This window comes from Aotus nancymaae, unplaced genomic scaffold, assembly GCF_030222135.1.
Source record: "Aotus nancymaae isolate 86718 unplaced genomic scaffold, 86718_ANA_hifiasm-v0.15.2.pri h1tg000040l, whole genome shotgun sequence".
Taxonomy (NCBI): Eukaryota; Metazoa; Chordata; class Mammalia; order Primates; family Aotidae; genus Aotus; species Aotus nancymaae.
In genome coordinates, this window is record NW_026988454.1 from 59,554,548 (window position 1) to 59,581,861 (window position 27,314).

The following is a 27,314-nucleotide window of genomic DNA, read 5'->3' on the forward strand; positions in this document are numbered from 1 at the left end:
TAACTGTGTATTAGAATCTCAGTATCTTAAAAAAAACTTCTGATGTGCGAGTCTCACTTCCAGAGACTGACTAAATTGGTCTGGAGTGAGGTCCAGCTATAGGTCAGAGGTGAAGAGGGGGACATGACTGACTCTCTTCATTATTTTTGGGTAGAGAGCTAAGATTAAAAGCTTGTCTTTGTATTAGTCTTGATATAAAGAGTAATGTGTTAATATGGATATCAACAAGTCAACAACTATTTGTCTTTCCCTTACTCCATAAGTGCAAATTTCAGCTCTTCCTTTGTGGTTTCAAGTGAGATCATCAAGGTGGTCGCTGCTCACTATCAGAAAATGCGCTTGTGTGTGCCAGGCCAGTTTTGTCAATCTGCTGCAGGAAATCCACACTGAGCAGTATGTCAGCCTCTTGGAGGAATGGCTCCTGCTCTCTTTTCCAGCAGGATCCAGTGATTTGTGTAAGCAGAGAGCTTGGGAGAGAGTGAAGAGAGCTTCAGGGTTGGTCTCTGGGTGGATACAGGGAAAGCCCTGTCCACAGGATTCTAGGGAGCACAGGGTGCAGGATGAAAACTCTCTCTCCTATCCTGCATTCTGCACTCAAAGTGTTCATGGATGCCAACTCTTCGCACCTCTGTGAGCTCCTGCACTCACTGCCTGACACTGTCATTTCCTGGGTGGCTCCTCTGTAAGGGTTGGATGAGAGGTGATCTCTGAGTGTGACCCCAAATACTAATCCTGAGCATGAACTTGAATCTGCAGCTCAGGTCCTGAAGCTGCGGGATGGAAATACATGGAAACATGATAGAGGAGCAACAGTTAACTGCCGTCTAGGACAGATTCTGGGAGGGTGTAGAGAGCATTGCCAGATTCTCATTGACCAAATGAGCTCTCTCTTCCAGATCAAGTCTCGGGTTCTCATGACTCCCTTAGCCCTCTCACCTCCGCGGAGTACCCCGGAGCCTGACCTCAGCTCCATCCCTCAGGATGCAGCCACTGTCCCCAGCTTGGCGGCCCCACAGGCTCTCACAGGTAGGTCAGCAGAATACACTCCAAGGCTGCGATGGTCTGCAGAAAGCAGGACAGCCACCATCTAATTGTTACTTTGTGGATTAAATAGTTATTGCTGAGATGGCTCAAATGAGGGATTTGGTGTGCTAGCCAGGCAGCAGACAGGATGACCAGAGTCTCTGAGAGCACCAGTTTACATGTCCCACAGCTTGGATTATTTAAAACTTGGTTTCAGTGCATCTGGGTTTAGGTGGTTGCTTTGGTTGGAGGGCGGTGGATGGCAGCGGGACACAGAGTGGTCAGATGTTTCTTTTCAGAGCCAGGTTTCTGGTGCACTGGTCCAAGCCTGCTCACCTTAAACAGGGCTCTTGTTCCTGTGTTTGCCCTTCCAGATACCATTCCCCCTCAGTCCAACCCACTACCCTCCAACCCAGTCAGGGGAGCAGGTATCCCAATCTCTGTCTCTGCTGGGGCATCCAGCAACTGACAGTTTCATCATAATAGTAATGACAATCTGATGGTGTCTCACACACAATCCCCCTATGTCACAACCCCAGCCCCTCTCCCATCCCATTTAAATCCCTTCAGTCCCTCCCACTGCTTTTAGATGACGCCCAGACTTGTGAGTCTGGCTGACAAGGCCCTGCAGGCTCTACCCTGTGGTTCACCCCACTGCTCTTCTCTCAGTCCCCAGGACTGGCCATGGGGTCTTAGCACATTCTCTTCCTCCATCTGGAGTGATCATCCCTTCAGGCCACCCGATTCCTCACCTATATCTCAGATCAGGCATACGTCTCTCCAGAAAGTCCTAATGAACTTTCCTGCCAGGGTCCCCCAGATGGGCTCTACCAGCCGCTCCCCATGTTTCTCACAGCCACAGTCGCACGTGGTCTCACATCAGCTCATGGGATTATCTGAACAGGCCTCTTCCCCCACCAGGCCATAAGCTCTGTGAAGGCAGGGACTGCTTCATTTTGTTCAAGCTTTCTCTGCAGGGCGTAGCATAGTGCCTGCATGAAGCTCTCTTATTAATTGGATTTTTCTTATCACCTGGGATGAGCAGAAGAGAAGGTGACCTGGTAGAGTGAAAAGAGCACATGTTATCCAAAAGACTTGATCCAAATTCCTGATGCATCACTGGCTACAGTCTTGGAGCAATCATCTAACTGCTTTAAGCCTCAGTTTCTTCATTAGTAAAGCAGTAGTAATACCACCCAACTCACATGCTTGTCTTGAGACTACAGTGGGTGCTCAAAAAAAATGTATTTCTTCACCTTTGCTGTTACTACTTAGCCTTTCCAAAATGCTGTTGGTCTCCTCTTAAAGTCCCTCTTCAACACTCCTTTGCACCAGTGGCCTCTAAGGTAAGATGCTTATAGGGTGGATGATGGGGAGTGAGAGGGCAGATACACAAGGGGGTCGTTAATGTATGAAAGAAAATACAATGCCTTGTATTCCTATTCATTTTATCTCATCCTTTTACAGTTTCTATTTCTTGGATATGTTTTACTATGTAAACAATGCTTATTTGATAATGCTGTGCCATGTCATTGAAAGTGAAGGAAATAACTTTGTGTCGTATTTCCAAGTTTTGGATAGTTTTCCTCAAGAGGTTGGCCAGGGCACTCTTCACTCATTAAGGAGTCTGGCTTGATGTCTGGGGCAGTGAGGAATCTTAAAGCAAACAGCCTGAAGACAGGCTGACCAGTTCGGGAACTGTTACCAAATTACAGGTGGCATAGGTAGATGGGGGATGGAATTTATGTCATTTTCATAGAATAGAATGAAGCTGAATTTGTATAAACTAGGTCTGAATCCCTCACCCAACTGACCGAGCTAATCACACTGATCATATCTAACACTTTGGGCAGGCTTCTCTGTACTAAATCTTTCTGCTAAAAAAGGATTTGCATTTATTTTTCTTTTTAATTGCAAAATTCATAAAGATTCCACTGTGATAAACTGAAATCTATCATAAATGAAAACCAATTTTGTAGGCATTCTAACATTTTTATGATTATATGATTTATACAATATTATATATAAACATTATCTATAAATATGATGTATATAATACATATAAACATTAAAATGTTAGAATATAAATAATATTTATATAATGTCATATTATATAAATTAGATATTTTCTTGTAAAAAATTTACACAATACAGTAATACAGTTAAGAATGTATATAATCTATAAATAAACATGGTTTGAGACATGTGCCCCTCCCCCAAATTTTTTCTCAGTGGGGTCTATTACCTTAAAGGTGTGGAGACCATTGACTGGGTTCACCTAAATGGGTTGTCAAATGTTTATTTTCACTGAGATTGTGAATAGCACTATTTGTAAAGCTTTGCTGAATATAGCCTCTGGAGTAATCAGTGCCATCTTGATTTCTTTGTTCGTACATGGTTAACAAAGAAATGGCAAACACTGTCTATAGCTTGACAGCTCCTTTGGAGGAGGGAGAGGAGATTTTGTATGTGTACTTTCACAGCATGGAAATACCTTTATACACACAGTCCATGTGGGCCACTATAATTGTCTTTAATTCAGATTTCAGTAGATCAGAGCGGACCCACCTGTCCATCTATTCCCAACAAAGAAGGCCTTGAGATCAGGCCCTGGCACTTGAGGTGTCTGACTCTTTTGCCTCTTTTATTTCTTAAGTTAGGAAGAATCCACCCCACTTTTGCCCTTTCCAGCTTTCCCAAAGCCAGGGCCAAAGGTGCATGGCTGAGGCATCCCCTGTGTACACAGAAACCGCCAGCTGGCCTGATGCGTGCCTGATGCCTAGGGCTTCGTGGTCTCTGTCTCCACAGTGTGCCTCTACATCAACAAGCAGGCCAATGCGGGGCCCTACCTGGAGAGGAAGAAGGTGCAGCAGCTCCCGGAGCACTTTGGGCCGGAGCGGCCGTCGGCGGTGCTGCAGCAGGCCGTCCAAGCCTGCATCGACTGCGCCCATCAGCAGAAGCTGGTCTTCTCCCTGGTCAAGCAGGGCTACGGTGGCGAGATGGTGTCAGGTAAGGCCTAGGGCAGGTTACATGAGAAGGCCATGGGTGTCTCTCTGTAGAGAAAGCAGCTATACTCAGGCCTGGGGACAGCGGGTGTGGCCAGGGTCTGTCCTCCGTCTGCTGGGCTCCCGGGGCCTTTATGAGCCTGTGAGCTAAAAGCCTCTCTCCAGGCTTAAGAGAGTGCGATCCACGCCCGGATACGAAAACTGGATTTCTGATCCTCCTCTTGACTCTTCTCTTTCTCCCACTTCCCACTTCTAACCCATCAGTTCTTTTTGCTCCACTTCAAAATATATCCAGAATCCAACCACCTTTCGCCACCCACAGCAACCACTCTGGTTCTTTAAAAATCTAAGTCAGATCGTGCCCCTCCTCCGCCCCAAACCCTCCAATGCCTTTTGTGTCACTCCAAGTAAAAGCCCAAGTCCTTACAAAATCCCACAGGCCCTATGTGACTGGCTACTTCTCAAATCTCCTCGTTACTTCTCTCTTGTTCCCCACTCTGTTCTGGCTGAGATGACCTCATGGATGTCCTTTAGGTTTCTACTCAAATGCCATTGCATTAAAGAATCCTTTTCTGACCCTTGTCTAATATATCAGCCCTTGTCACTCTCCATTTATTTATTTATTTATTTATCTATCTATCTTGAGACAGGGTCTCACTCTGTTGCCTAGGCTACAGTGCAGTGGCACAATCATGGCTCACTGCAGCCTTGATCTTCCAGACTCAAGCGATCTTCCAACCTCAGCCCCCACAAGTGGCTGGGACTACAGGCACATGCCACCACGCCTAGCTAATTTTTAACCATTTTTTGTAGAGCTGAATCTCTCACTATGTTACCCAGGCTGGTCTCAAACTCTTGAGCTTATTTGATCCACCTGCTTCCCAAATGGTGGGATTACAGGCATAAGCCATCTCACCCGGCCTCTCTGCTTTTCCTTACTCTGCTCCATTCCTTTTTCATAGCACTTACCACCATGCAGCGCAGTGGGGAAACATGGTTTCAACCCCATCTCCGGGGATGTTTTGTTATTCAGGATCCTTCAGAGTCTGAGAAATCCTTTCTTCCACGGTCACGGTCCTCCTCCAGTTTTATCCCCTGATTTGATGTGATAAAAAGGGCACTTCACCTCTGTGGTCCCAAAGAACCCATAACCCTAGTCTAATCATGGGAAAAACAGCCAAATCCAAACGGAGAGACTTTTTACAAAATACCTGACCAGTACTCTTCAAAGCTGTTAGAGTGATGAAAAACAAGGCAAGACTGAGAAACGGTCAAAGACCAAGGAGACGAAAGAGATGTGACAGCTAATGCAATGTGGTATCCTGGATGTGATCCTGACCAGGAGCAGTACACTGTGAACCAACAGGTGAAATCCAAATACCCTCGCCAGGGCCGGCTGACTTGCGGTTTTCTGCAGTGCCCGGCTCTGAGCTGCCATCTCTCTGGTTTTACAGTCTCAGCTTCCTTTGACGGCAAACAGCACCTGCGGAGCCTGCCTGTGGTGAACAGCGTTGGCTATGTCCTCCGCTTCCTCACCAAGCTGTGCCGAAGCCTCCTGTGCGACGACCTCTTCAGCCACCAGCCCTTCCCTAGGGGCTGTAGTGCCACTGAGAAAGCCCAGGAGAAAGAGGAAGGGAGGATGGAGTCAGGTAGGCCTCGTCCTGCTTCCCCGCGTCTGCCTGCAGGGACGCCTCCCAGTCCCAGGCATCTCTGCCCTTCCACTACCGAGGGAGCATTGCAGCTCCTGGGAGTTCTGCCACTGGAGCCCTGTGGGCTGCCTAGGAAGCATCTGGAGCCGACTGGAACAAAGAGGTGCCTGGACAGTCCCCATCCCAGGCTGCAGAGGGAAATGCAGGCTCCAGCTATTAAGAGCTGACATTATAACTTTTATGTCTATGTTATTAGAATTTAGATGATGAGACCACATCACATCCACATCACATATAACAAGTTCCTTCACTCTCCTCTAATGGAAACTCTGGGCATTTGGGAACTCATCCCAAAGAAACTAGGGCTATAGAATTGATGATGTTCCTCCTGCCTGGGAGTCTCAGATGCCTACCCAGGGGAGTTAAAGGTGCAACAAAGTGTCTATTGTTGCAGGAATTTGACTGGGCCATATATTAAATATGTCTTCCAGCAAGGGTTAGTGTTTCTTTCTCATCACAAGACGGAAAGTGGTCCAGGGGTTGAGCACCTCTTTGTACCATTAGCCACAGAGTAGCTTAGGATGGAACAGTGGGCCTTGGGCAGGGCAGCAAGTCCGCATGGGCATACATGACACAGCATTGTCTGCCCAAGGGGCTAGATGCCAACAGGAGATGCTCCTTCTCTGCTGAGCAGTCCTGAGTTAGATCTGCAAAGAGGTGAAGGTGAATCTCAAGGGTGGGTAGAAACGTTGTCGTTTTTCTTTCTCTGAACACAGGGTTGTTGATATATGAAAAGCACACAGGCAATACAACCAGAATCCAGTTATTATGCTAGCGTGCAAACAGTTGGTGAACCCTCTTCTGTTCCAGGCGCTGTGTGAGACCTTGCCTTCAATAAGTCAAATCCGTGAGCTTAGGAAAGTTTTTGAGAAATAGAGTAACTGTTACAAATAAGAAAAAACAGATACATCTGCAGGTATGTGCTGGCAGACAGGTTTAACGCATTCAACAAAAGGATACTTATCATAAGAAAGGCTATTTCTCCAACCCAAGAGGACAGCAGGAAAGGATAAATTTAGATTCTCAGCATAGCTTTTCTTGGATACTATCGAAATCTTTCCTACAGTTTTGCTTTTATCTCTCTGAGTCCTGGGAAACAGGAAGAAATTTGGCCTCTACAAAGGAAGGTACCTAATTAAATATAGTTGGTGTGAGCAGATGCTATTTACTTTTATGTTTTTCTTGCTGTCTCTATATGTGTGAGCTTAGAGACGTCTCATCTCTCTCTGGGCCTAGGTTTCCTATGGGTAAATGAGAGGTTGGAGTTGCTGATATAGAGCATTCTTCTGGTTCCAACAGTCTATGAATCTGGCCTCACCTGTAAACCTTAGTTGACTCAAAAACATTCAGAAGCGCTTATTTATCTTCTAGTGAGTGTTGCAATAAGAATAGCAGAATCATGTGATTTCACTTCACAGATGCTTGCATCACTGTTACATTGAACACACAATGACCCATGGGACATCATGATAAAGGAGCATAATCCATATCTCCCATTGTCCTCTAAGTATATCCTGTGGGACTAGTTCTTCCCTGACTGGATGAAATTCAGGACAAATATTGACTTTCCTGGATCCTCTCAGTTTACAAAATGTTCTCTAGTCAAAAATTGATATGTCCATGTCAGGATGATAATTGAACTTTATTCTTAGTGAATCTATTTTAGGGTTTTTTTGTTTTGTTTTGTTTTGTTTTTTTGAGATGGAGTTTCGCTCTTTTTGCCCAGGCTGGAGTCCAGTGGCGCGATCTCAGCTCCTTGCAACCTCTGCCTCTCAGGTTCAAGTGATTCTCCTGTCTCAGGCTCCTGAGTAGCTGGGATCACAGGCATGTGCCACCACACCCAGCTAATTTTTTGTGTTTTCAGTAGAGACGGGGTTACACCATGTTAGCCAGGATGGTCTTGATCTCCTGACCTCATGATCCGCCTGCCTCGGCCTCCCAAAGTGCTGGAATTACATATTATAGGTTTCTACATTGTGGTTGCCATGAGGCTTATAAAAAATATGCTACAGATATAAAAAGTTATTTTAAAGAAATGACAACTTATTTTAGAGCACACAGACAAGAACAGAAACAAAGAAAAATGAAAAAACAACCCTGCAGTTGAACTCCATCCCACCTACATTTTGACTTTTAGTCACTTTGATTTATATATTTTGATATTACATATCTCTTAAGAGATTGCTCTAGCTATTATTGCTTTTAGCAGATTTGTCTTTTGGGCTTCATACTAGGGTTATAAGTGGATTATACACAGCAATTACCATGTTAGAGAATTCTGGGGTTGCCTACGTGCTTAATGGTACCACCGAGTTTTATACCCTTCTTTTTTTTTTTTGCGTGTTAATGTTTTCTTCTTTCAGATTGAAAAATTCACTTTAGCATTCCTTGTAAGATGCATATGGTGGTGGTGAATTCTCTCAGCTTTTGTTTGTCTGGGAGAAACTTTATTTACCCTTTATATTTGAAGGATAACTGCTTGATACAGTAGTCTTGGACAGCAGGGTTTTTTTTCTTTCTTTCAGTATATTGAAAATGCTGCTCCATTACCTCCTGGCCTATATGGTTTCCATTGAGAAGGCTATTGCCAAATAAATTGGGATTTCTTCAAATGTCACTTGCTTCTTTTTTGTTCGTGCTTTTAGATTTGCTCTTTGTCCTTGGTCTTCAAGAGTTTGATGATTATAATACATACCTTGGGATTAGTTTTATTGGGTAAAATCTGTTTGGTGTTCTCTGCCCTTCCTATATATGGATATTTAGATCCTTCTCATGTTTTGGAAAGTTTTCTGTTATTATATCTTTGAATGAGCTCCCTACCCCTTGTTCTTGCTCGACTCCCTCTTGAATACTAATAATTCTTAGATTTTGTCTTTTGAGATAATTTTCTATATGCTATAAGTGATCTTCATTGCTTCTCATCCTTTTTTCTCTTTTGACTGTATTTCCAAATAGTCTATCTTCGAGCTCACTAATTATTTCCTTTGCTTGATCTACTTCACTATTGAGAGCCTGTAATAATTTTTTTTAGTTCAGCAAATGCATTTCTTAGTTTGAAGATTTCTGTTTGATTTTTTAAATTATTTCAATCTCTTTGTTAAATTTCAGTGATATATTTCTGAATTGCTTTTCTGTGTTATCTTGGAGATCAGTGAGTTTCCTTAAAACTACTGTTTTGAATTCTTGGTCAGAGAGCTCACATATTACCATCGTATTAGGGTCAGTTTCTGGTCCCTTGCCTTGGCCATCTGGGGAGATCATGGTTCCCTGTTGGTGGTGGTTTTTTGTGGATATATGTCTATGTCTTTGCATTGAAGGAATATTTATTTCAATCTTCTCTGACTTGTTTGGCTTTTATTGGATATATTTGTTTATAGGTTTTTTATTGCTAGGTCACTGTCTTTTACTTTTTGGCTCTACGTGGCATCTTAAGCCCAGGTTTGCCTTAGATCTAGTGAATGATTGAAGCACTACTCTTCCTTAGTGGGGGAGGTCCCAAAAAGGTATATCCCAGCGGTATGGGAAGGCTGGCTAGGGGGTTGTGCCCAGGGGATCCGTGACACAAACCTATAGTGTGGTATTACATAACAGACACACTGATTGGACATCTCCCTTGGGCAAGTAACGAAGCAGAGTTTTCAGGTCCTGGGATGGTAGTTCCACCTCCCCTCTTGTCTCTGGCTGTGCTCTCTGGAGTACCTCCCTTCGGGTACTCTCAATGCTTCCTATTAAGGCAAGGACAGGCCTCTTGCCATGGAAACCAAGATGATGTGAAAGCTGGTTGTCTACCTTAATTTCACTTAGAAACAGTGAATTGGGAAACATTTTTCTGCATGCTTAGTGCTAAGCAGATGGAGGGAGGGGCATGAATGTGGAAGTCAGATTCTCTTACCCTCTGCTCAGAGTTTTTTCTCTTCTCTGTGGCCCCAGGCACTGTCTCCTCTTCATATTTGAGTTCTGGAATATTTCTGGTTATAATCTCAGTGCTGTATATTTGTTTTTGATTTTCTGTGGTGAGGAGTGAAGCCAGCTTGCTTCTATGCCACCAGTTTGGAACTTGAAGTCTGCCCCGGAACTTTCAGTTTCACTCAAACCCAGCTCAGGCTTGCTTCAGGCCAGCTGCCTGCAGCAATAAAGAAGGGCATGGCTGGCTTCTCCCCAGCCTCCCCGCTTGTGTTATTGCCCCCTCCCACAGCTAGCTAACCTTGATGGTGGAACCCCTCATGGTGAATGGGGGAAGGAGGAGACACAAGAGGCAGGGGAGTTTGTACATGATGAATCCTGCTATGAGTCGGCATCGTGCTCTCTGCTTCTAGCTGGTGTTTAAAGCTGATTCTTCATCCTGTGAGCTCTTATGTGGGTTCTTTGGTGACCATCTCTCACCTGCACTTTCATTGGCACGGACAAATGCAACTCTTCTCTGGCTAGTCACTTACAATTCTTTCCATAGTCAAGGCCTCTGGGGGTAAATCTCCAGCTTCTTTCAGCTGAAACCCTCTCATGCCTCCAGACTGTCCTGTGGAGAGGATCTAAGACGATCCTGCTGTAGATCTATGCCTTTCAATGGCCTGTATCTGGTCCTTGAGAAACACCCACACATCCTCTGACCAAACAAACTCTGGGTGTATTGGCTGATCCCTGCAGGCACCTCTCCTTTTTCTGCCAGCCAACGGCCATCTTTCAGAGCTTGTCTCTCAAGCTCCAGAGGACAGATCTCAAGCTATTCATGTGTTCACACGGAAGCCATACACTGGATCATTTTCTTCATAATTTGTCTTCTAGTTAACCTGTTTCTCTGCCTCTACAATCTCGTTTGCAGGCTGAATGTGGGTAGTCATCTACTGCTAAAAAACTGGCTTTCCACCATCTCTTTTTGCAAGACACACATGGTGATCTCACACTTCACTGTGGTATGCAGCATCTATTGTCTTGCAGCTCTGCCAGAACTGAACCTAAAATGGTTTCACTTTAATATCTTATTCCAGGAGGATGACAGCCTTCCTTTCTAGAAGCTGGTGTTTCCAGATGAAAGCTGGTTTTTCTCACAGCCAGCTGGGAAGCTTGGAAGTAATGACCCCAGTTGTTCTCTTGAGCCCTTCCCTAGCTCGTAACTACTTTGAAAAATAAATTGCTCTAAATTATCCAACCTTGTGGCACTGATTTCTCAGCAGAGATGAGTGCTGTGAATTTTGCTTGTCAGGGAGCCTTGGGGACAGTGGAAGAAGCAGCGATGGCATGGTATCCTCTGAGCAGCACCCTCACCCTACATGTCTTTCCCACCAGTCTGTCGTGAGCCCTACAATGACACCGTTAGTTTGCCTTTAGGGTAAGATATTGTCTCTTTAAGATTACCTTGTCAAAGTTCCTTTAAATAACATGTCAAGTTACTAGTATGTTAGAGGATTAATTAGTTTATCATCCATTTTCTCACCATCGTGACAAGAAAGGCACATGCAGTTGTATGAGGGAAGGGTGGAGGTGTTTTTTTTTATCTGGGGCTCCATACATCCATAGGACCACATTGTTCCGATTGTAAGGTCCTGGACTTATCTGAATCAGGACAATGCCTGGTTCTGCTCGGCCCCAGGGTTGTTCTGTCCAAGTTGAAGCCTTCTAGGATTGGTGCCATCCACCTAAAGGGCTTGTCAACACTCACTGGAACCTTTCCAGAAGACAGTTAATCAGCTAAGAAGAGGCAAAGCCATGACAGCTAAGGAACTATGGAAGGAACTGGGATGTTTTGGGGAGAAAAAAAGAGACTTGGGAAAGGTATGATTTTATGTTCCAGTATATGACAGCAGGTCAGGTGGCTTTGTTCTTTGTGGTCCTGAAGAACAGAACTGAGACTGAGTAAGCAAAAGGTAGATTGAATTAAATCTAAGGTCTTGTCCCTCAAACTCTAGTCAGGGGTATTGCTATCACCCACCAAAGGCAAAACACTCAGTGGCCCTCCCAAACTTTCAGACAACAGATCCGCAGGTGTTTTTGAAGGCACATTAGAGAAGCACAGATTTAAGGAACACTCTCCCAGGTAGAGAACTTGGCAGTTAAATAACCAGGTGGAACTCCCGGAATATAGTTCCCTTGGGAGTCAGGTGGAGTTGACATGGTAAAGAACTTTGACATGTCAAAGCTACTCGGAACTTGAAGGGCTGCTTGGGAGGTAGGTGATAGTGATCTCCCCATTGTTAGTGACAAATATGTGTGACTTGTTAGGGTCACTAGTGGGACTGTTGGCCACGCAGAAGAGTAGGAGCAAGATGTCCTCTCTGGTCCCTTACAGGCTGACAGTTCTGGGCTGGAGGTGGCAGAGAACAGCCCTGTACAGCAGGAGGGCAGAGTACCCTCAAAGGATTAGCAAGGACCTCCCAGAGGCGAAGGTATGGACACCAAGACAAAGTGGCTCTATTAGAAGCAAGACCTCTTCCCTTGAAGAAGAGGGAGGGCTTCTTCCTCATCTCTTCCTCAGATTTTTGAAATATAAACTCTCTCTCTTTTTTTTTTCTTTTTGAGCTGGAGTCTTGCCCTGTTGCCCACGCTGGAGTGCAGTGGCACAAACTTGGCTCACTGTAACCTCTGCCTCCCGGGTTCAAGCAACTCTCCAGCCTCAGCATCCCAAGTAGCTGAGATTTCAAGGCGTGCACCACCATGCCCAGCTAATTTTTGTACTTTTAGTTAAACTGTTTCTCTTTTAGTTTCTACTTTTAGTAGAGACGGGGTTTCAACATGTTGCCCAGGCTGGTCTCGAACTCATGACCTCAGGTGATCTGCCCATCTCAGCCTCCCAAAGCTATAAACTCCCTTTTCAAATGATCTTTTCCCTGCGTTTAGGGAAAATCAGGCTTCAGGCTTCCCCGCTGCCTGAATTCAGCCTAGAGGTTAGAGTTCTTGGCCTGAGACCAGGAACTTAGTTATTTCCTTCCAATTCTATTAATTGACATCTGAACGTGGTTTGTGTTTGAGGAAGTAACGCAGCTCCCTGAGTGCTTTAGGAGAATGGAGGCAGAAAGATGGATTTGATAACACTGATGGCTCTGTCAGAAGTCATGAGATGACCATGGGGAAAATGTGATCTTGCCTTTGAGTGTTAAAATAAAAAAAGACCCAAGTATAAATATGCTTTAGCCAGTGCGTCTCAAACTTTAATGGGTAAAAACCACCTGATCGTGTTGCTAAAATTCAGATTTCGGTTCAGTAAAGGTGAGGTGGGGTCTAAGAGCCTGCATTTCTTTAAAAAAAAATTAAACTAAATTTTTTATTTTGTATAAGTTTATGGGGTACAAATGTAATTTTGTTACATGCGTAGATAGCACAGTGCTAAAGGCGGGGCTTTTAGGGCATCCGTCACCCAAATAATGTACATTGTCCTCATTACCTAATCCTCCTCTTCCCTCCCACCTGCTCACCATTACAAGTTTGCATTGTTTCCCATTCCACAAGACAATCTGCCTTTCGAACAGGTGCCCAGGTGATACTGGTGCTACTGATATTGGTGCAGCTGATAGGGCGGGGACCACACTCTGAGTGATAGAGTATGGGTGGGCTGGCAGAGTCCTGCTCGCACAGAGAAACTTATTCCAATTTTCAGTACAGTAAGTCTGCCTGTGCTAAGATGGTTCTTCTCTCCTATAAGTGTTGCCCCTGAAGATGGTCCAGTGTCCAGTGGAGGTGTTTCGTGGGCTGGAAAGGAAGAGAAGGGCTTGAGAGTGGTTGGATGGAGGTGGCCCTTGTATAAATCCAGGGAGAAAGACAAAGCTTGCACATCTGGAGAAGAGGGTGAAAGATAGGAAAGAATGATGACAAACAGGTTTCTCCCTGTGGCTGGCAAGCACCTGAAGCACAGTCTCTGGTGCCCTTTAAATCTTCCCCAATCCCAAGAAGATACGAAGATACCCCTCTGTTCTCCCCAGATCCGTATTTCCACATCCACAGTGGCATTTGATTCCACCTTATATTGCAGGACTCCATGTCCAGATCTCATCTTCCTGCTAGATAGACCTGGGGGCAGGGCCATGGGGTCCCCAGCACAACCTGAAACATAGCAAATACACAGTAAATACTTACTGACTTGAATTCTATGCAATACGACAGAACAAATTCTCCGCTCACCAACAGTAGGAGATCTTTGGAAACCACAAATGTGAGAGTTGAACTCTTTTGCAAGATCTAATTTAGTAGCTGGTTTCCTGCCTTTTGAAGGTTTAGCATAATGGGGACAGATTGTTTACTTTTGCTGAGTAGCTTCTTTGATATACAGATGGCAGGGGGTGGAAGATGAGAACGGACATTTGTTCTTGAGGCTTACTGTTTCCTTCCTTGGCTGGTGGTCTCTGAGCAGGCACCAGAACTCCCTCGGAGTAACAGTCACTCACGGTGTTCCATTAGGCTGAACCTATACACTCAGCATGGAGAAGTCAAACCTGCTTTCTTGCTCAACAACACGTTTATCTAATATAATAACATTATGGAGAATAACTCTATGGAGAATGTGTATCTTTGCGAAAGATCATTTATTTTTAAAAGGGAACAGGGTTAATCAAGAGGCATGAGCTTCATTACATGGAGCCATCCCTTTAGTCAGTTGCCAGATAGTACTAAGCTCCCTGTTTGTAATGCAGTAAGGTGCTCAGGGCCCAGGTCGCTTGTTCAGAGCCACACACAGAGCAAGACAGCAGCGGGGAAGAAACTGAGAGCAGGTCTTCTCATCCCCCACCCTTTGCTTTTCCTCCCAAGTCCTGCTGTCCCTAAGGCCTGTTATCCAGCACTGGCTGGGGTGGGGAGGGGCTCGTGGTCCCTGTTTCTCAGCTCAGAAGGCTGACTGCACACAATGGACGTTCACAAAGGGTTGTGGTGCAGCTGTGTTGCTTCCAGCAAAGATGCGAAAGAACAGAACAAACCCAGCCCTCAGTTAGCAAAATTAAGGAGGAAACTACACTCCAGAAAGATCCATTCACTTCTCCTTCTGGGTTTCCTGCTTTCCCCCATGGGACGTTTCCTCCATGTCCTTGTGCTCTGGCTGGATGACCCATGGGGAAGGCAGAGTTTATCATTCCAGCTGCCCAGATAACTTCCTTATTCCTACAAAACCCACACGAATAGCCTACTCCACCAGACAGGGGCAGACTTTGATCTGGTGTTTTAACTAATACATGGAATGATGGTAGAAAAAGAAAAGAAATGAAGGGAGAGTTCTTGATTAATGAGTACAGAGTGTCGGTTTTATAAGACGAGTTATGGAGATAGATGCTGGTGATGGTTATGCAACATTTTGAATGTATTTAACATCTTTTTTTTTTTTCTAAAACAAGGTCTTGCTCTGTCACCCAGGCTGGAGTGCAATGGCGTGATCTCGGCTCACAGCAACCTCTGCCTCCAGGGTTCAAGCGATGCTCCTGCCTTAGCTTCCCAAGTAGCTGGAATTACAGGTGCCCGCCACCATGCCTCGCTAATTTTTATATTTTTAGTAGAGATGGAGTTTCACCATGTTCGTCAGGCTAGTCTCGAACTCCTCAGCTCAAGCAATTCACCTGCCTCAGCCTCCCAAAGTCCTGGGATTACAGGAGTGAGCCACTGTGTCCTGCCAAGATTTTATGTGGTATGTATTTTACCACAATTAAAAAACTTGAAGAAAAAAAAAGAACTGGAATCCCCCCACCTCAAAAAAAAGAAAGAAAGAAAAGGAATGAAGGAGGGTGCGTTCCCGCAGATGCCTTTGCACCTGCTTGTGTCCCAGTGCAGGCCACGTGACTGGAACATATCAGAGCTATGTTCGTTCTGTCACAGCCAAGGGCCACATGGACAAATGAGCTGTCTCATTCTCAAACTGAGCATTAGAAAGGGGGTCATTTGGAAGAAGAATAAACTATTAGTGGCAAGCGCTGGTCTTAAGAATCCTTGCAGAAGGTTTTGATGAAAAGGTTGAAAAGGAGTGTCCAGGCCAGGCACAGTGGCTCACACCTGTAATCCTAACACTTTGGGAAGCCAAGGTGCGCAGATTGCTTAAGGCCAAGAGTTCAAGACCAGCCTGGCCAACATGGTGAAACCCTGTCTCTACTAAAGTACAAAAATTAGCCAGGCACTGTGGCGGGCACCTGTAATCCCATCAGGAGGCTGAGGTAGGAGAATCACTTGAACCCAGGAAGTGCAGGTTGCAATGAGCCAAGATTGTGCCACTGCCCTCCAGCCTGGACGACAGGGCAAGATTCTTTCTCAAAAATAACAACAACAACAAACTAAAGAGTATCCACAAGTTCTGTAGAAAATACAAAAGCCTTCAGATTTTTCCTGACACTTAGGGCCAAAGAGGCCGAGCTATAACCCTCACAGCATGGAATAGGGGAGTGTTCTCCAGGGTAAGCTTCCTCATCTTAATTCTCCCTGTGTGCCTATGTAAATTCATTTAGGAAAAGCTTTATTATATTTTCAGTGATATCTTTCATTAAATTATGGTATCTGTACATATTTTAAAATATTGAACTAAAAGGGAAAATACAATCTTTTTTTTAAAGAAAGGGCCTCTAGAGAAAAGCCTGCGTTTCATAGAATTTAAAATGGATTCTTTACTATGTCCAGCAATTGATTGGATCCCTTTGCATTGTAAGGCTCAGGTTCTTTCATGCCCTGTAGATACTGAGGAAGTTATTTACTCAATAACTATTAACCAATGAATGAATGTTCCAATTAAGTTGTTTGAAATGGCCAAGGTAACTTCAATATGAACTAGTGTAATATTGAGTCATGTTGACCCCTTTGGTAAAATTTTGGTAGAAATTAATGCGTTCAAATAAAACAAAAAGAAGTGAACACTCTTCTTGTCTGAATCACAAATGATTTTGTGGATTAACGATTCCGGCACCTGAGACTTGAGGAGCAGAATGATGCCGGCAGTAAACCCCTTGCAGGCTTTCTACTGTTGGGGGTGTGGAGGAGAAAAAGAGCCTGAAGAGAAGAGGCCAAATGGACCCCTTCTTCCTAGAAGGCAGACCCCAGGAATTCTCTGAAAAACACCCCTACATTTACCCTACACCCTCTCCTCAAATAACAAAATCTCCTGGAAATCTCCTATGTCCCATGAGGCAAACAGTTCTTCATGTGGCACCCCCACTTCTCAATTCTCCATGAGCTAGTAAAGCTGGCCAGATGACGGGGTTGGGGTGGTCTCCCAGCCTCTCTCAACCAGCTGTGTCCGTGTCTGCTGCAGAAGATGTTCTGGGTTTCTGGTGAGCCTGTCCAAAGGAGCTCCTGCCTCTGACCGAAGAGTAGGTCGGGAGGATGAGCCAGGCATCTAAGTAGATCCAAGGGGTTGGAAACCAAGTTCTCTGATTTACACCTCGGAACACAGGAAGCATGAGGACTGGTGGAAACAAGGGGACAGGGTATGTGGGATGCAGCCATCCGGATCCCCTCCAGGACCTGTGGTGATTGTATTAGAGACTGCTTTTGGTTATCCCCCTGGACCGCAACCCCAAGCCCCCATGGCAGACCCTAAGGTACTGCCATCTGCAGGTTACCCACACCTTTATCTGTTGGTCATGCATGAGAACTAGGGTTAAAATGGCAAACCATGCCAAGAGGAGCTGAAGCAGCTTAGGAAAGCAAGTAGGCTTCTAAGATGAACTTCATGAACTCTATCCTATGAGTAGGTGCTTTCTGGGTTTCATTCATAAGCAACAAACCCTTTGCTGAAAAAAAAACTACAGCAAACAAACATAAACTCCCTGGTAGAGAATTGGGCAGAAATTTTGTACCAGATATATCCTAGCTACTTAGCTACTGCTGAGTGAATAATTACAACTTCCAATCCGGATATGCAGAATCAAGAGGAATGAAACAGCTTCCCCTTTTCTGTCCACTTTAGTCATCTGTTGTTGTGTAATAAATTACCCCCAACACGTAGGGGCTTAAAACAATATTTACAGTCTCATAGCTTCTGTGTGTCAGGGGTCCAGGCCCAGACTCGCTTCTGGTTCTGAATTTCTCACAGGGCTGCATCTCAAACTTCAATGAGGGCATGATCCACTTTTCCAGCTTTTTCCCACGGTTGTCAGCAAGACTCAGTTTCCCACCAGCTGCTGGTTTGTTGCCAGATGGGCTCCTTTGCAGAGCATGTCACAGCACAGCAACTGCTCCACCAGCGTGAGCAATGTTAGGAGCGCTGTGAACCTCCCTCAAAGTCAAGATGTCCATTTAGAAAGGAAACTTACAAGGTGTCCTCTATTCCAGGGACTTCAGCATTTTCCTGATTAAGGACCACTTTTAATTTCCCCCCAAAGTTCTATGAAAGACCAAAAAGTGTGGGGGCTGTGGAGGAAGCAGCATGACCACAGGAAGTCCCACCCACTTCGTCTTCCCCAGCTCTCAGAATCCTCATCAGCTGGGCGTGGAGGTTTGGCAAAGCTGCAAGATCATACGGAGGGTGGAAGGGAACCTGCTCTCCTCTTGAGAGCACAGAAAGGGCATTCATTATCCCAAACAGAGGATTTTGGTCAAAAATGCCTTTGGTCAAAATTTCCAAAGGAGGAAATCAACCCCTAGGCATAGAACAAAGTCTCAGGCAAACCAGAAACATCCGAGAGGATTAAAGAAGTTCAGGTGTCAGGCATTAAAATTATGGTTGGTTGCTGTGCATCTCATTAGGGGAGAGAAAATAGAAATGTACTTAAGTGGACCAGAGGGGAGTCATAAGGTTGTTTCTCAGGGCTGAGTGATCTGAGCTGCAGAGACAACCTTAGAGAGAAAATCCATACTGGCCAGAGACCAAGTTAATGGAAAATTTAATTGAAGCGAGTGAAATGCTCAGCCTCATAGGTAGTATGGCCTTGTGCCCTTTGAACCAGAAAGGCTGGGCCAGGAGGCCACAGAGGGCCCTAAGGGAAAACTCCCTTATCTGCAAGAACAAGGGGCGGGACTGAGTCTGAGAAGAGAAAATCTGCAAACCTCCACAGGAGCCTCACTGCAAGGCTGCATGCGGGTGAGGCAATCTTCAGGTTTCGGTCACGAGGAAGTTCCTTAGAGATTCACAGCAGAAGGCCCCTCTGCCTCCCACAGCACCAAGCACGTGCTGGGAACCGGCGGTCCCCCAGAGGAGGGCAGGAGAGGCTGCCAGGTGGCAGAGGCACAACCACCAAGGTAGGCACCGAACACCTGTGTCCGGGCTCTGAGTCAAAGAGGTGCAGCTGGCACAAGCACCTGCTCCTGCTTCCTGCGCCTCCTCCCTCCTGCCCCTCTCCTCACAGGTCTCCTTCTCCTGTGCTCTCTAGGTGATGGCACCTGGCTAAGCAAAGAGGGGTGGCTGCTCCACAGCTCTACAAATCTACCAACTGCATTCCAGCCTTTTCTGATCTGGGTTTCAGGGTTAGGGGTCTCTGGTGCTGCCATCTCTGTCAGCAAGCTTAGCCAAGCCATTCACACGCGGAGCCCACAGGACACTGACCGAAGCCTGGGTAGGGTTTGTGTGGCCAGTGGGGCTGGGCAGCCCTGCGAAGGGGTCAGCCCATCCATCCTGAGCAAGGCCAGGGCTCCCAGCCTGGAGGAAGGTGGCCCTGCTGATTATGGAAAGCACTCACTCTGCAGCTGCTCCCTCAACTGGGAAGACTGATTCGGGGAGTGGAGGGTGAGAGAGATAGACAGACAGACAAACAGACAGAACTGTTTAGAGATGACAAAGAATAGTGTCTAAGGCTAGATTTTTTGGTTCTTATTGCCTGAATAGTATTATGTGAGAATAATCTTGCATTGTGGTATTGTTGTGTTTCAGGACTTCATTTGGTTAGAGAATCCAAGTTAAATGCCAGTTTAATTTTTAAAAATAAAGTCAATAGTCTGAGCCCACTGAGCTGTGAGCAGTTAAGTCTGTATCCTAAGTGAGAAGAGAGCTGACACTTGGTCAGGAGCATCTGTGGTTCTCTATACAAAGTCCGTTTCCCGTTCTCTGCCACCCTCTCGGCTTTGGGACTTTCTCTTTCTCTCTGTTCATGGCTTTCTCCTGTGCCTCTTCCTCTTTCTGCTTCTCTCTTTGGGGGTTCTCTACATTCCAGGGGCTCACACCTGAGCCTCCAGGACTGCAGCAGAAACGGGCTGCACCTGGGTGTCCTGGAAGCCTTGGATGCAGGGGCATTCCCTAACCCCATCTCCATCCTGTGCTTCAGCCGGGGGCAGGGCACGAGGGAGGAATCCACACACTCTGGACTCCGAACCCTGAAGCTTTGTTCCCTAAACCGGAAGGCTTAGGCACAGTTCAGATTCATATGCAGACAGGTCTCCCTTGAGGCTTGAGTGGGCTTACACTCTTCTAGAGTGTTCTTTGGCCTCACTAATAGGCAGGCTTTATACACAGTGGCTGGAGGGAACCATAGTCCACAAACAGGTTTAGCGATGGTGAAAAAGGACCATCAGTCTCTCCTGAAAGCTCCCAGGACACCAAACCTTGAAAATGTGGCAGATTTCTTTGATGGGGCCACGTGTGCATTTTCCTTTCTATTTAAGCATGTTCTTGTGATTGTACAAAAGGCAGATTATTCTCTTTTTTTTTTTTCTGGAAGAAATGATTTAATGATTCATAAATGACAACATTCGTCTCTTGGCTGGGTGCAGAGGGTTACAGAAGTGTATAAAAAGGCACTCATTTACCTTGCTTTGTCTAGCTGTCATTCTCTACTGCAATTAAATGGCCCAAATAGGCTGGGTGGGAACCTCTTGTTTATGAGAGGTGTCAGGGTGACAAGACAGCTTCTTTCAGATGGAAAAGGATTTTGTACAGACACAGGAGGAAGAGACCACGAGTGCCTTCACCCGTCAGCACCAGGAGTCTGGGTGCGGGAGTTACATCCTCCAGCAGGTCTGCTGGCCCCATCTGGTGTTTGCTCACCAGTCGGCCACAACAGCGCTTGAAAAGTGGGGTTCCCTCTCCAAATACAGACTTGTTCCTTTCTTTTTACCGACTTTAAATATTGGACTTAGGTAACAAACATATGTCACAGTTCAATTAAATTCTTAAGCTCCTAGAAGTTCTGCATGCCTGGAATTCACCTGCCTGCATGCTGGATAACCTAACAGGTTGAATAGTATAAAGGGTATGTGTCCAGCAGTCATGTGTTTTAACTGAAGCAAGAGGGATTGAGGCTAGATGTAAGGAGGAACTTTTAGGCAATGAGATTCATAGCACAATGGCCTCACTCTAAAGGAGATTGCAAAATCTCTTTGGGGAAGGTTTCAGATAAGAGACTCAGTGATCTACCGTAGTTTCTTCTCTAGACAGCACCCCACCTGAAGAGAGAGGTTGGGGCTAGCTCAATGCATGTCAAAGATTAATTTACCACCTTCACAATTTCTACTGTGTCTGAGTAACACATATAGAACTGTCTACTCGAGATATTCCTTTACATTCATTCATGTCTTTTAACTTTAGCCATTAGTCAGCTTAAGCAATCATACTGTATCAGTGAAATCATTGTTTGATGTGCTAAGTATATGTCATGGATGTACATTGAAATACATGACAATAAAAAGATAACATTTACTGGTTGTTGTAGGTTGAATTGTATATGTTCAAATTCTAAGGTATCTGGACACTTTTCTGGAAATGGGTCTTACTTGGAAATACAGTCTTTGCAGATGTATTTAAGTTAAGGGGAAGTCATACTGAATTAGGGCTCTAATCCCATGACTGGTGTCCTTAGCAGAAGAAGGAAATTTGGACACAGATCCTGACACGCAGGTAGAGCATCACAGTGGAGGCAGAGATTGGGGTGCTGTGTCTCTAGCCAAGGAACTCCAAAGATTGTCTGCCAGCAGCGGAGCCTAGAGAGAGACAAGGAGGGATCCTCCCCTAGAGTCCCGAGAGGGAGCCCAGCCCCGTGAACACCTTGATTTCAGACTGGTAGGCTCCAGAACTACAGCAGAATAAATTTCTGTTGTTTTAAACCACCCGGCTTGTAATTTCTGCAGTCCTAGGAACCAAATGCACCCATGTGGTCCCCTGTCCCCCAGTGGGACGCATTTAACATTTGGGGAAATGCTGGACTGGCTGCTTATGAAGGTCCTTTTCCTTCCTGCCACCGAATGATGAGGGTCATCAGTGCATCCATCACTTTTCCACTTAGCTATGATGTATCAGACTCCTCTATAGAAAAGGGAGGAAAATGCAGTTTCAGTCGGGTTTGAACAGATCCATTTCACCCATTCTGGAAGCCACCACAGTGTGTGCATCTGAAGGTGCTGTTCACTTGCGGCCACCCAGGAGCCACTATGCTGAGCTACATCTGGAGCTTGGTGATTTATCTTGACGGTTGTCCACCTGGGCAGACTTTGCAACTGGCACATCCTTTGCCTGGGTAGAGGGTATTGCTTGATGCCCTCTGAAGCTTGTTTTCCCTTCTGATTTATTCATTTGGATCACAGCCCAGAGGCTAGCTTTTATTACCTTTGATCTCACCCACAGGCATCAGCAGCTTATTTATTTATTTATTTTTATTTTGAGATAGAGTTTTGCTCTTGTTGCCCAGGCTGGAGTGCAGTGGCGCAATCTCGGCTCACTGCAACCTCCACCTCCTGGGTTCAAGTGATTGTCCTGCCTCAGCCTCCTGAGTAGCTGGGATTACAGGTGCCTGCTACCACGCTCAGCTAATTCTGTATTTTCAGTAGAGACAGGTTTCACCATGTTGGTCAGGCTGGTCTCAAACTCCTGACCTCAGGTGATCCGCCTGCCTCAGCCTCCCAAAGTGCTGGGATTACAGGCGTGAGCCACCGTGCCCCGCCACCATCAGCAGTTTTTAAACCAGTTCAGTGCATGTTCCCTTGTTCCCCATTTTCACACTTTGCAATAAGGGAATCGTCTTCCATCTGCATCTGTATTTTCCAACTATAGTGCTGATCGGTGTATTATCTGCATTCTCTACCTTAGACTATCAGAACTATGTAGGCATATTTAATTTACACATAAAGTGTTTAATAAGCAGGATACTGTTTTCATTAAATCTTTTTTCATAGTTTATCATAAATCTACATAAAGAATTTATGTGTAAGCTCTTTATAATATCAATTTTAATGCATCTTCTGTGTAACAGAAGCCTTATAGCTAACATTGGCTCAAATGTTTACTCAATAAATATTTATCGAGCACTTCCACTATTCCAGGCACCATGCCAGATACTGCATGTGGCTTTCTCACATATACCAAAGCACCTGACATGTGGGACACAAAAAGGATTGGTATCCCAGGCTACCAGAACTTTCCAACAAAAGAAATGTAATGACAGCCTTACTGCTCACTGGCTTTAGATCGTAGATAGTAGATAGTAGATGCTCAGTACACGTTAGTTTTCCTTTCCCTCGCCCCATTCAGGAAGCAGCCTAGTATATAGCTCCATAGCCAGGTCCTTTTCAGAATCTCCCTTCTGATGGCTTCTGACCCAGAGGGAAGAGATGCAGCCATGGCCATCAAGGTAAAGATGTAGCATTGCAGGGTCCTGAAGACATCTCGCAGCACTTCATGAGCCGCACAGTATTCGGCATGGAGCACACATCTCCTTCGGCTGCTTAGCTTACGCGTGTCCTGGTGGCCGGTGCAGTGTTTCTCACACTTGACTGCATATAATTCTTGAGAATATGTTCATAGCCTCATCTGAAAAGCACTGAACTTCTGTAAATGCCTTTTTTAAAAAAAATCTTTATTGAGATATCATTCATATATCATACAATTCACCATTTGAAGTACCATTCCGTGACTTTTACTATACAGAGATGTGCAGCTATCAGCACAGTCAATTGTAGAATACTTCTATCATGTCAAAAAAACCTCCCACAAATGCTTTCACTATCACCCACCCCCACGTCCTAACCCCAATCCCTAAGCAACCACTAATCTACTTTTTGTCTGTATAGATTTGCTTTTTCTGGACATTTTATATAAATAGAATCATCTGACATGTGGTCTCTTGTGGCTGGATTCTTTTACTTAGCATAATATTTCAAGGGTCGTTCACACTGTAGCAAGTATCAGTACCTCATTCCTTTTTATGCTTAAATAATATTTTGTTGTATGGATATACCACATTTTAAAAATTCCTTCATCTGTTGATAGCCATTTGAGTTTCTTCCACTTTTTAGCTATTATAAATGGTGCTCCTGTAAACATTCATGTACAGATTTTTATGTAGACATTTGTTTTCATTTCTTTTTAGTACATATCTAGGAGTATAATTGCTGGTTCTTACGGTAATTCTAATTTAAGCATTTCAGGAAGCGCCAGGCTATTTCCCAAAGTGGCTGCATCGTTTTCTATTCCCACCAGCAGGGTGTGGGGTTCTAATTTCTCTATGGTATCACCAAGCCTGGTTATCTGACTCTTTGATTATCACCTTCCTAGTGGGTGTGAAGTGATGACTCATTGTGGTTTCGATTTGATTCAACTCATGATGTGGATCAGCTTTCATGTGTGTATATTGGCCATTTGTATATCTTTTTAAAGAAATGTTTATTCAGGTCCTTTGTTCATTTTAAAATTTGGTTGTCTTTTTATTATTGAGCTATAGTAATTCTTAATACAGTCTAGTCCCTTATACAGGTTGGTTGTGTAAGTCTAGTCCCTTTTACAAGATACACAAGTCCCTGATCAAGTGTATGATTTGCAGATATTTTTCCCCAATTTGTGAGTTGTCTTTTTACTTTCTTGATGTCTTTTTTTATTTTTTGAGACTGGGTCTCACTCCATTGTCCATGCTGGAGTGCAGTAGTATGATCTCAGCTCACAGCAATCTCTTTCCCCCAGGTTTCAATAAGTCTCGTGCTTCAGCCTCCCGAGTAGCTGGGATTCCAGGCTTGCATCACCATGCCCAGCTAATTTTTGTATTTTGAGTAGAGATAGGTTTTCACTATGTTGGCCAGGCCGGTCTGGAACTCCTCATGTGATCCGCCCACTTCTGCTCCCAAAGTGCTCGGATTGCAGGCATGAGCCGCCATGCCCAGTGCAGAAGCGTAAAAGTTTTTAATTTTAATGAAATCTAATTTATTTTACTGTTTTATTGCTTGTGCTTTTGGTGTCAAATCTAAGAATATTTTGCCAAATCCAGGGGTGTTTCTAAGAGTTTTATAGCTTTTGCTCTTACATTTACATTTTTTATTCATTTGAGTTCATTTTCGTATATGGTGTGAATAAGGATTTTGCTTCACTCAGTCGTTTGCATGTGGATATCCAGTTGTCCCAGCACCATTTGTTGAAAGACTATTCTTTCCTCCATTGAATGGTCTTGGCACCCTTGTGAAAATCAGCTGAACATAGACACATGGATTTATTTCTGGACTCTGAATTCTATTTCATTAATCTGTATACCTATCCAAGTGCCAGAACCACACCATCTTTCCACCCCCTCCAATGACATTGGCTTTATTTATTTAGTTTTTAAACAATTTTTTAAATCAATGCAAATGTGTTTAGGGAACATGTGATAATTTGATACATTTATATAATTTGTGAAGATCAAATCAGGGTACTTGGGATATCCATCACCTTAAATATTTTGTCTTTCTGATAGAACCATCTGAATTATTCTCTTCTAGCTATTTTGAAATGTTTAATAGATATTGTAAACTATAGTCACTCAAATGATTTCTTTTTTCTTTTTTTTTTTTTTTTTTGAGACGGAGTTTCGCTCGTTACCCAGGCTGGAGTGCAATGGCGCGCTCTCGGCTCACCGCAACCTCCGCCTCCTGGGTTTAGGCAATTCTCCTGCCTCAGCCTCCTGAGTAGCTGGGATTACAGACACGCGCCACCATGCCCAGCTAATTTTTTGTATTAGTAGAGATGGGATTTCACCATGTTGACCAGGATGGTCTCGATCTCTTGACCTCGTGATCCACCCGCCTCGGCCTCCCAAAGTGCTGGGATTACAGGCTTGAGCCACCGCGCCCGGCCACACTCAAATGATTTCTTAAACTCTAGGTCTTATTTCTTCTGTAAAACCATATATTTGCACCTTTAATCAACTTCTCTTTATCCCCGCTGACTCCTGCCCTTCCTGGCCTCTGGTAACCACCAATCTACTATCTTCATGAGATTCACTTTTTTTAGCTCCCACATATGGGTGAGAACATGCGATATTTGTCTTTCTGTGCCTGGCTTATTTCACTTAACATGATGACCTCCCACATTGTCTTGATTATTGTTGCTTTGTACTAAATTTGGAATCAGGAAGTGTGATTCTACTTTGTTTTTCTTTTTCATGATGGGTTTGGCTATTCTGTGTCCCTTGCAATTCCATATGAGTTTTGGAATTAGCTTGTTAATTTCTACAAAGAAATCAGCGAAGATTCTGACAGGGATTGTGCTGAATCTGTAGATCAATTTGAGGGGTATTGCCACCCTAAAAATAAGCCTTCTGATCTATGAACACGAGATTTTTTTCCCCATTTAGTTATATCTTCTTTAATTTCTTTCAACGATGTTTTGTAGTTTTCAGAGTATGTTTGAACTTTTGTTAAAGTTATTCCTATTTTGTTCTTTCTCATGCTATTATAAATGGAATTATTCTCTATTTTATTTTCTAATTGTTAATTGCAAATGTGTGGAAATACAATTGATTTTTGCACAATTGATCTTGTATCCTACAACTTTACTGAACTACTTACTAGTTCCAATAGTCTTTTAAGTGGATTCCTTAGGATTTCATACACATAAGAGATAGTTTTACTTCTTCCTTCCTATCTAGATGGCTTTTCTTTTCCTTAACCTAATTGTGCTGGCTGGAACCTCTAGTGCAATGTTAATAGAAGTAGCTGGAATAGGCAGCCTCTTTTCGTTCCTGATCTTAGGGGCACAGTATCCAGTCTTTGACCATTAGTCATGGCGTTAGCTATAGGTTTTTTGCAGATACCCTTTGTCAGGTTGAGGAAAGTCCCTTCTATTCCTGTTTGTTGAGTGATTTTCTCATAAAAGGGTATTGGATTTTGTCAAATGTTTTTCTGCATCTGTTTAGATGATTATGTGATCTTTGTTTTATTAGTCTATCCATATGGTATATTACATTAATTGATTTTTGAATGTTAAATCAGCCTTGCATTCCTGGGATAAATCCTACTTGGTCATGGTGTATAGATCTTTTTATATGTTGCTGGGTTCAGTTTTTTGTTGAGGATTGCTATGTTCATATGACTAAGAGATACTGATTTGTAGTTTTCTTATGCTGTGTCTGTCTGGTTTCGGTAATAGGGTAATCCTGGCTTCGTAGAAGTATTTGCCATAGAAGCTGGGAAGTATTCCACTCTCTTCTATTTTTTGAAAGAATTTGTGTGAAGAATTAATATTATTTTTTCTTTAAATATTTGGTAGAATTCAACAGTGAAGTTATCCAGGTTTGGGCTTTCTTTGTGGGTAGTTTTCTGATTATTAATTCAGTCTTTTTACTTGTTACAAGTCTACTCAGATTGTCTTTTTCTTCTTGAGTCAGTTTTAGTAGTTTGTTCATTTTATCTAAGTTATCCAATTTACTGGCATACGATTGTTCATAGAACGGATGGTTCCCGACTTAAGATGGTTTGACTTGATTTTTTCACTTTACAGTGGTGTAAAAGTGATATACATTCA

General features: G+C 44.1%; 1 protein-coding gene across 12 annotated transcripts in view; it reads left to right on the forward strand.

Annotated features, from left to right (window-relative positions):
* The window catches only part of SCML4 (Scm polycomb group protein like 4), a 120,791-nt gene that overhangs the window by 70,371 nt on the left and 23,106 nt on the right, over positions 1 to 27,314 (forward strand). For 10 of the 12 annotated variants that reach the window (XR_002478507.2, XR_002478508.2, XM_021670500.2 and 7 more), the window contains 3 exons: positions 897 to 1,026; positions 3,832 to 4,032; positions 5,483 to 5,677. Coding sequence is in view for 8 of the 12 variants with exons in the window: in XM_021670500.2 (XP_021526175.1) it covers positions 897 to 1,026; positions 3,832 to 4,032; positions 5,483 to 5,677 (526 nt within the window). In the remaining 4 variants the exon portion in view is untranslated. Of the gene's footprint in view, positions 1 to 896; positions 1,027 to 3,831; positions 4,033 to 5,482; positions 5,678 to 6,054; positions 6,654 to 18,142; positions 18,866 to 27,314 lie in introns of those variants that run through there. The other 2 variants (XM_012438464.2, XM_012438463.2) reach the window with 2 other exon arrangements.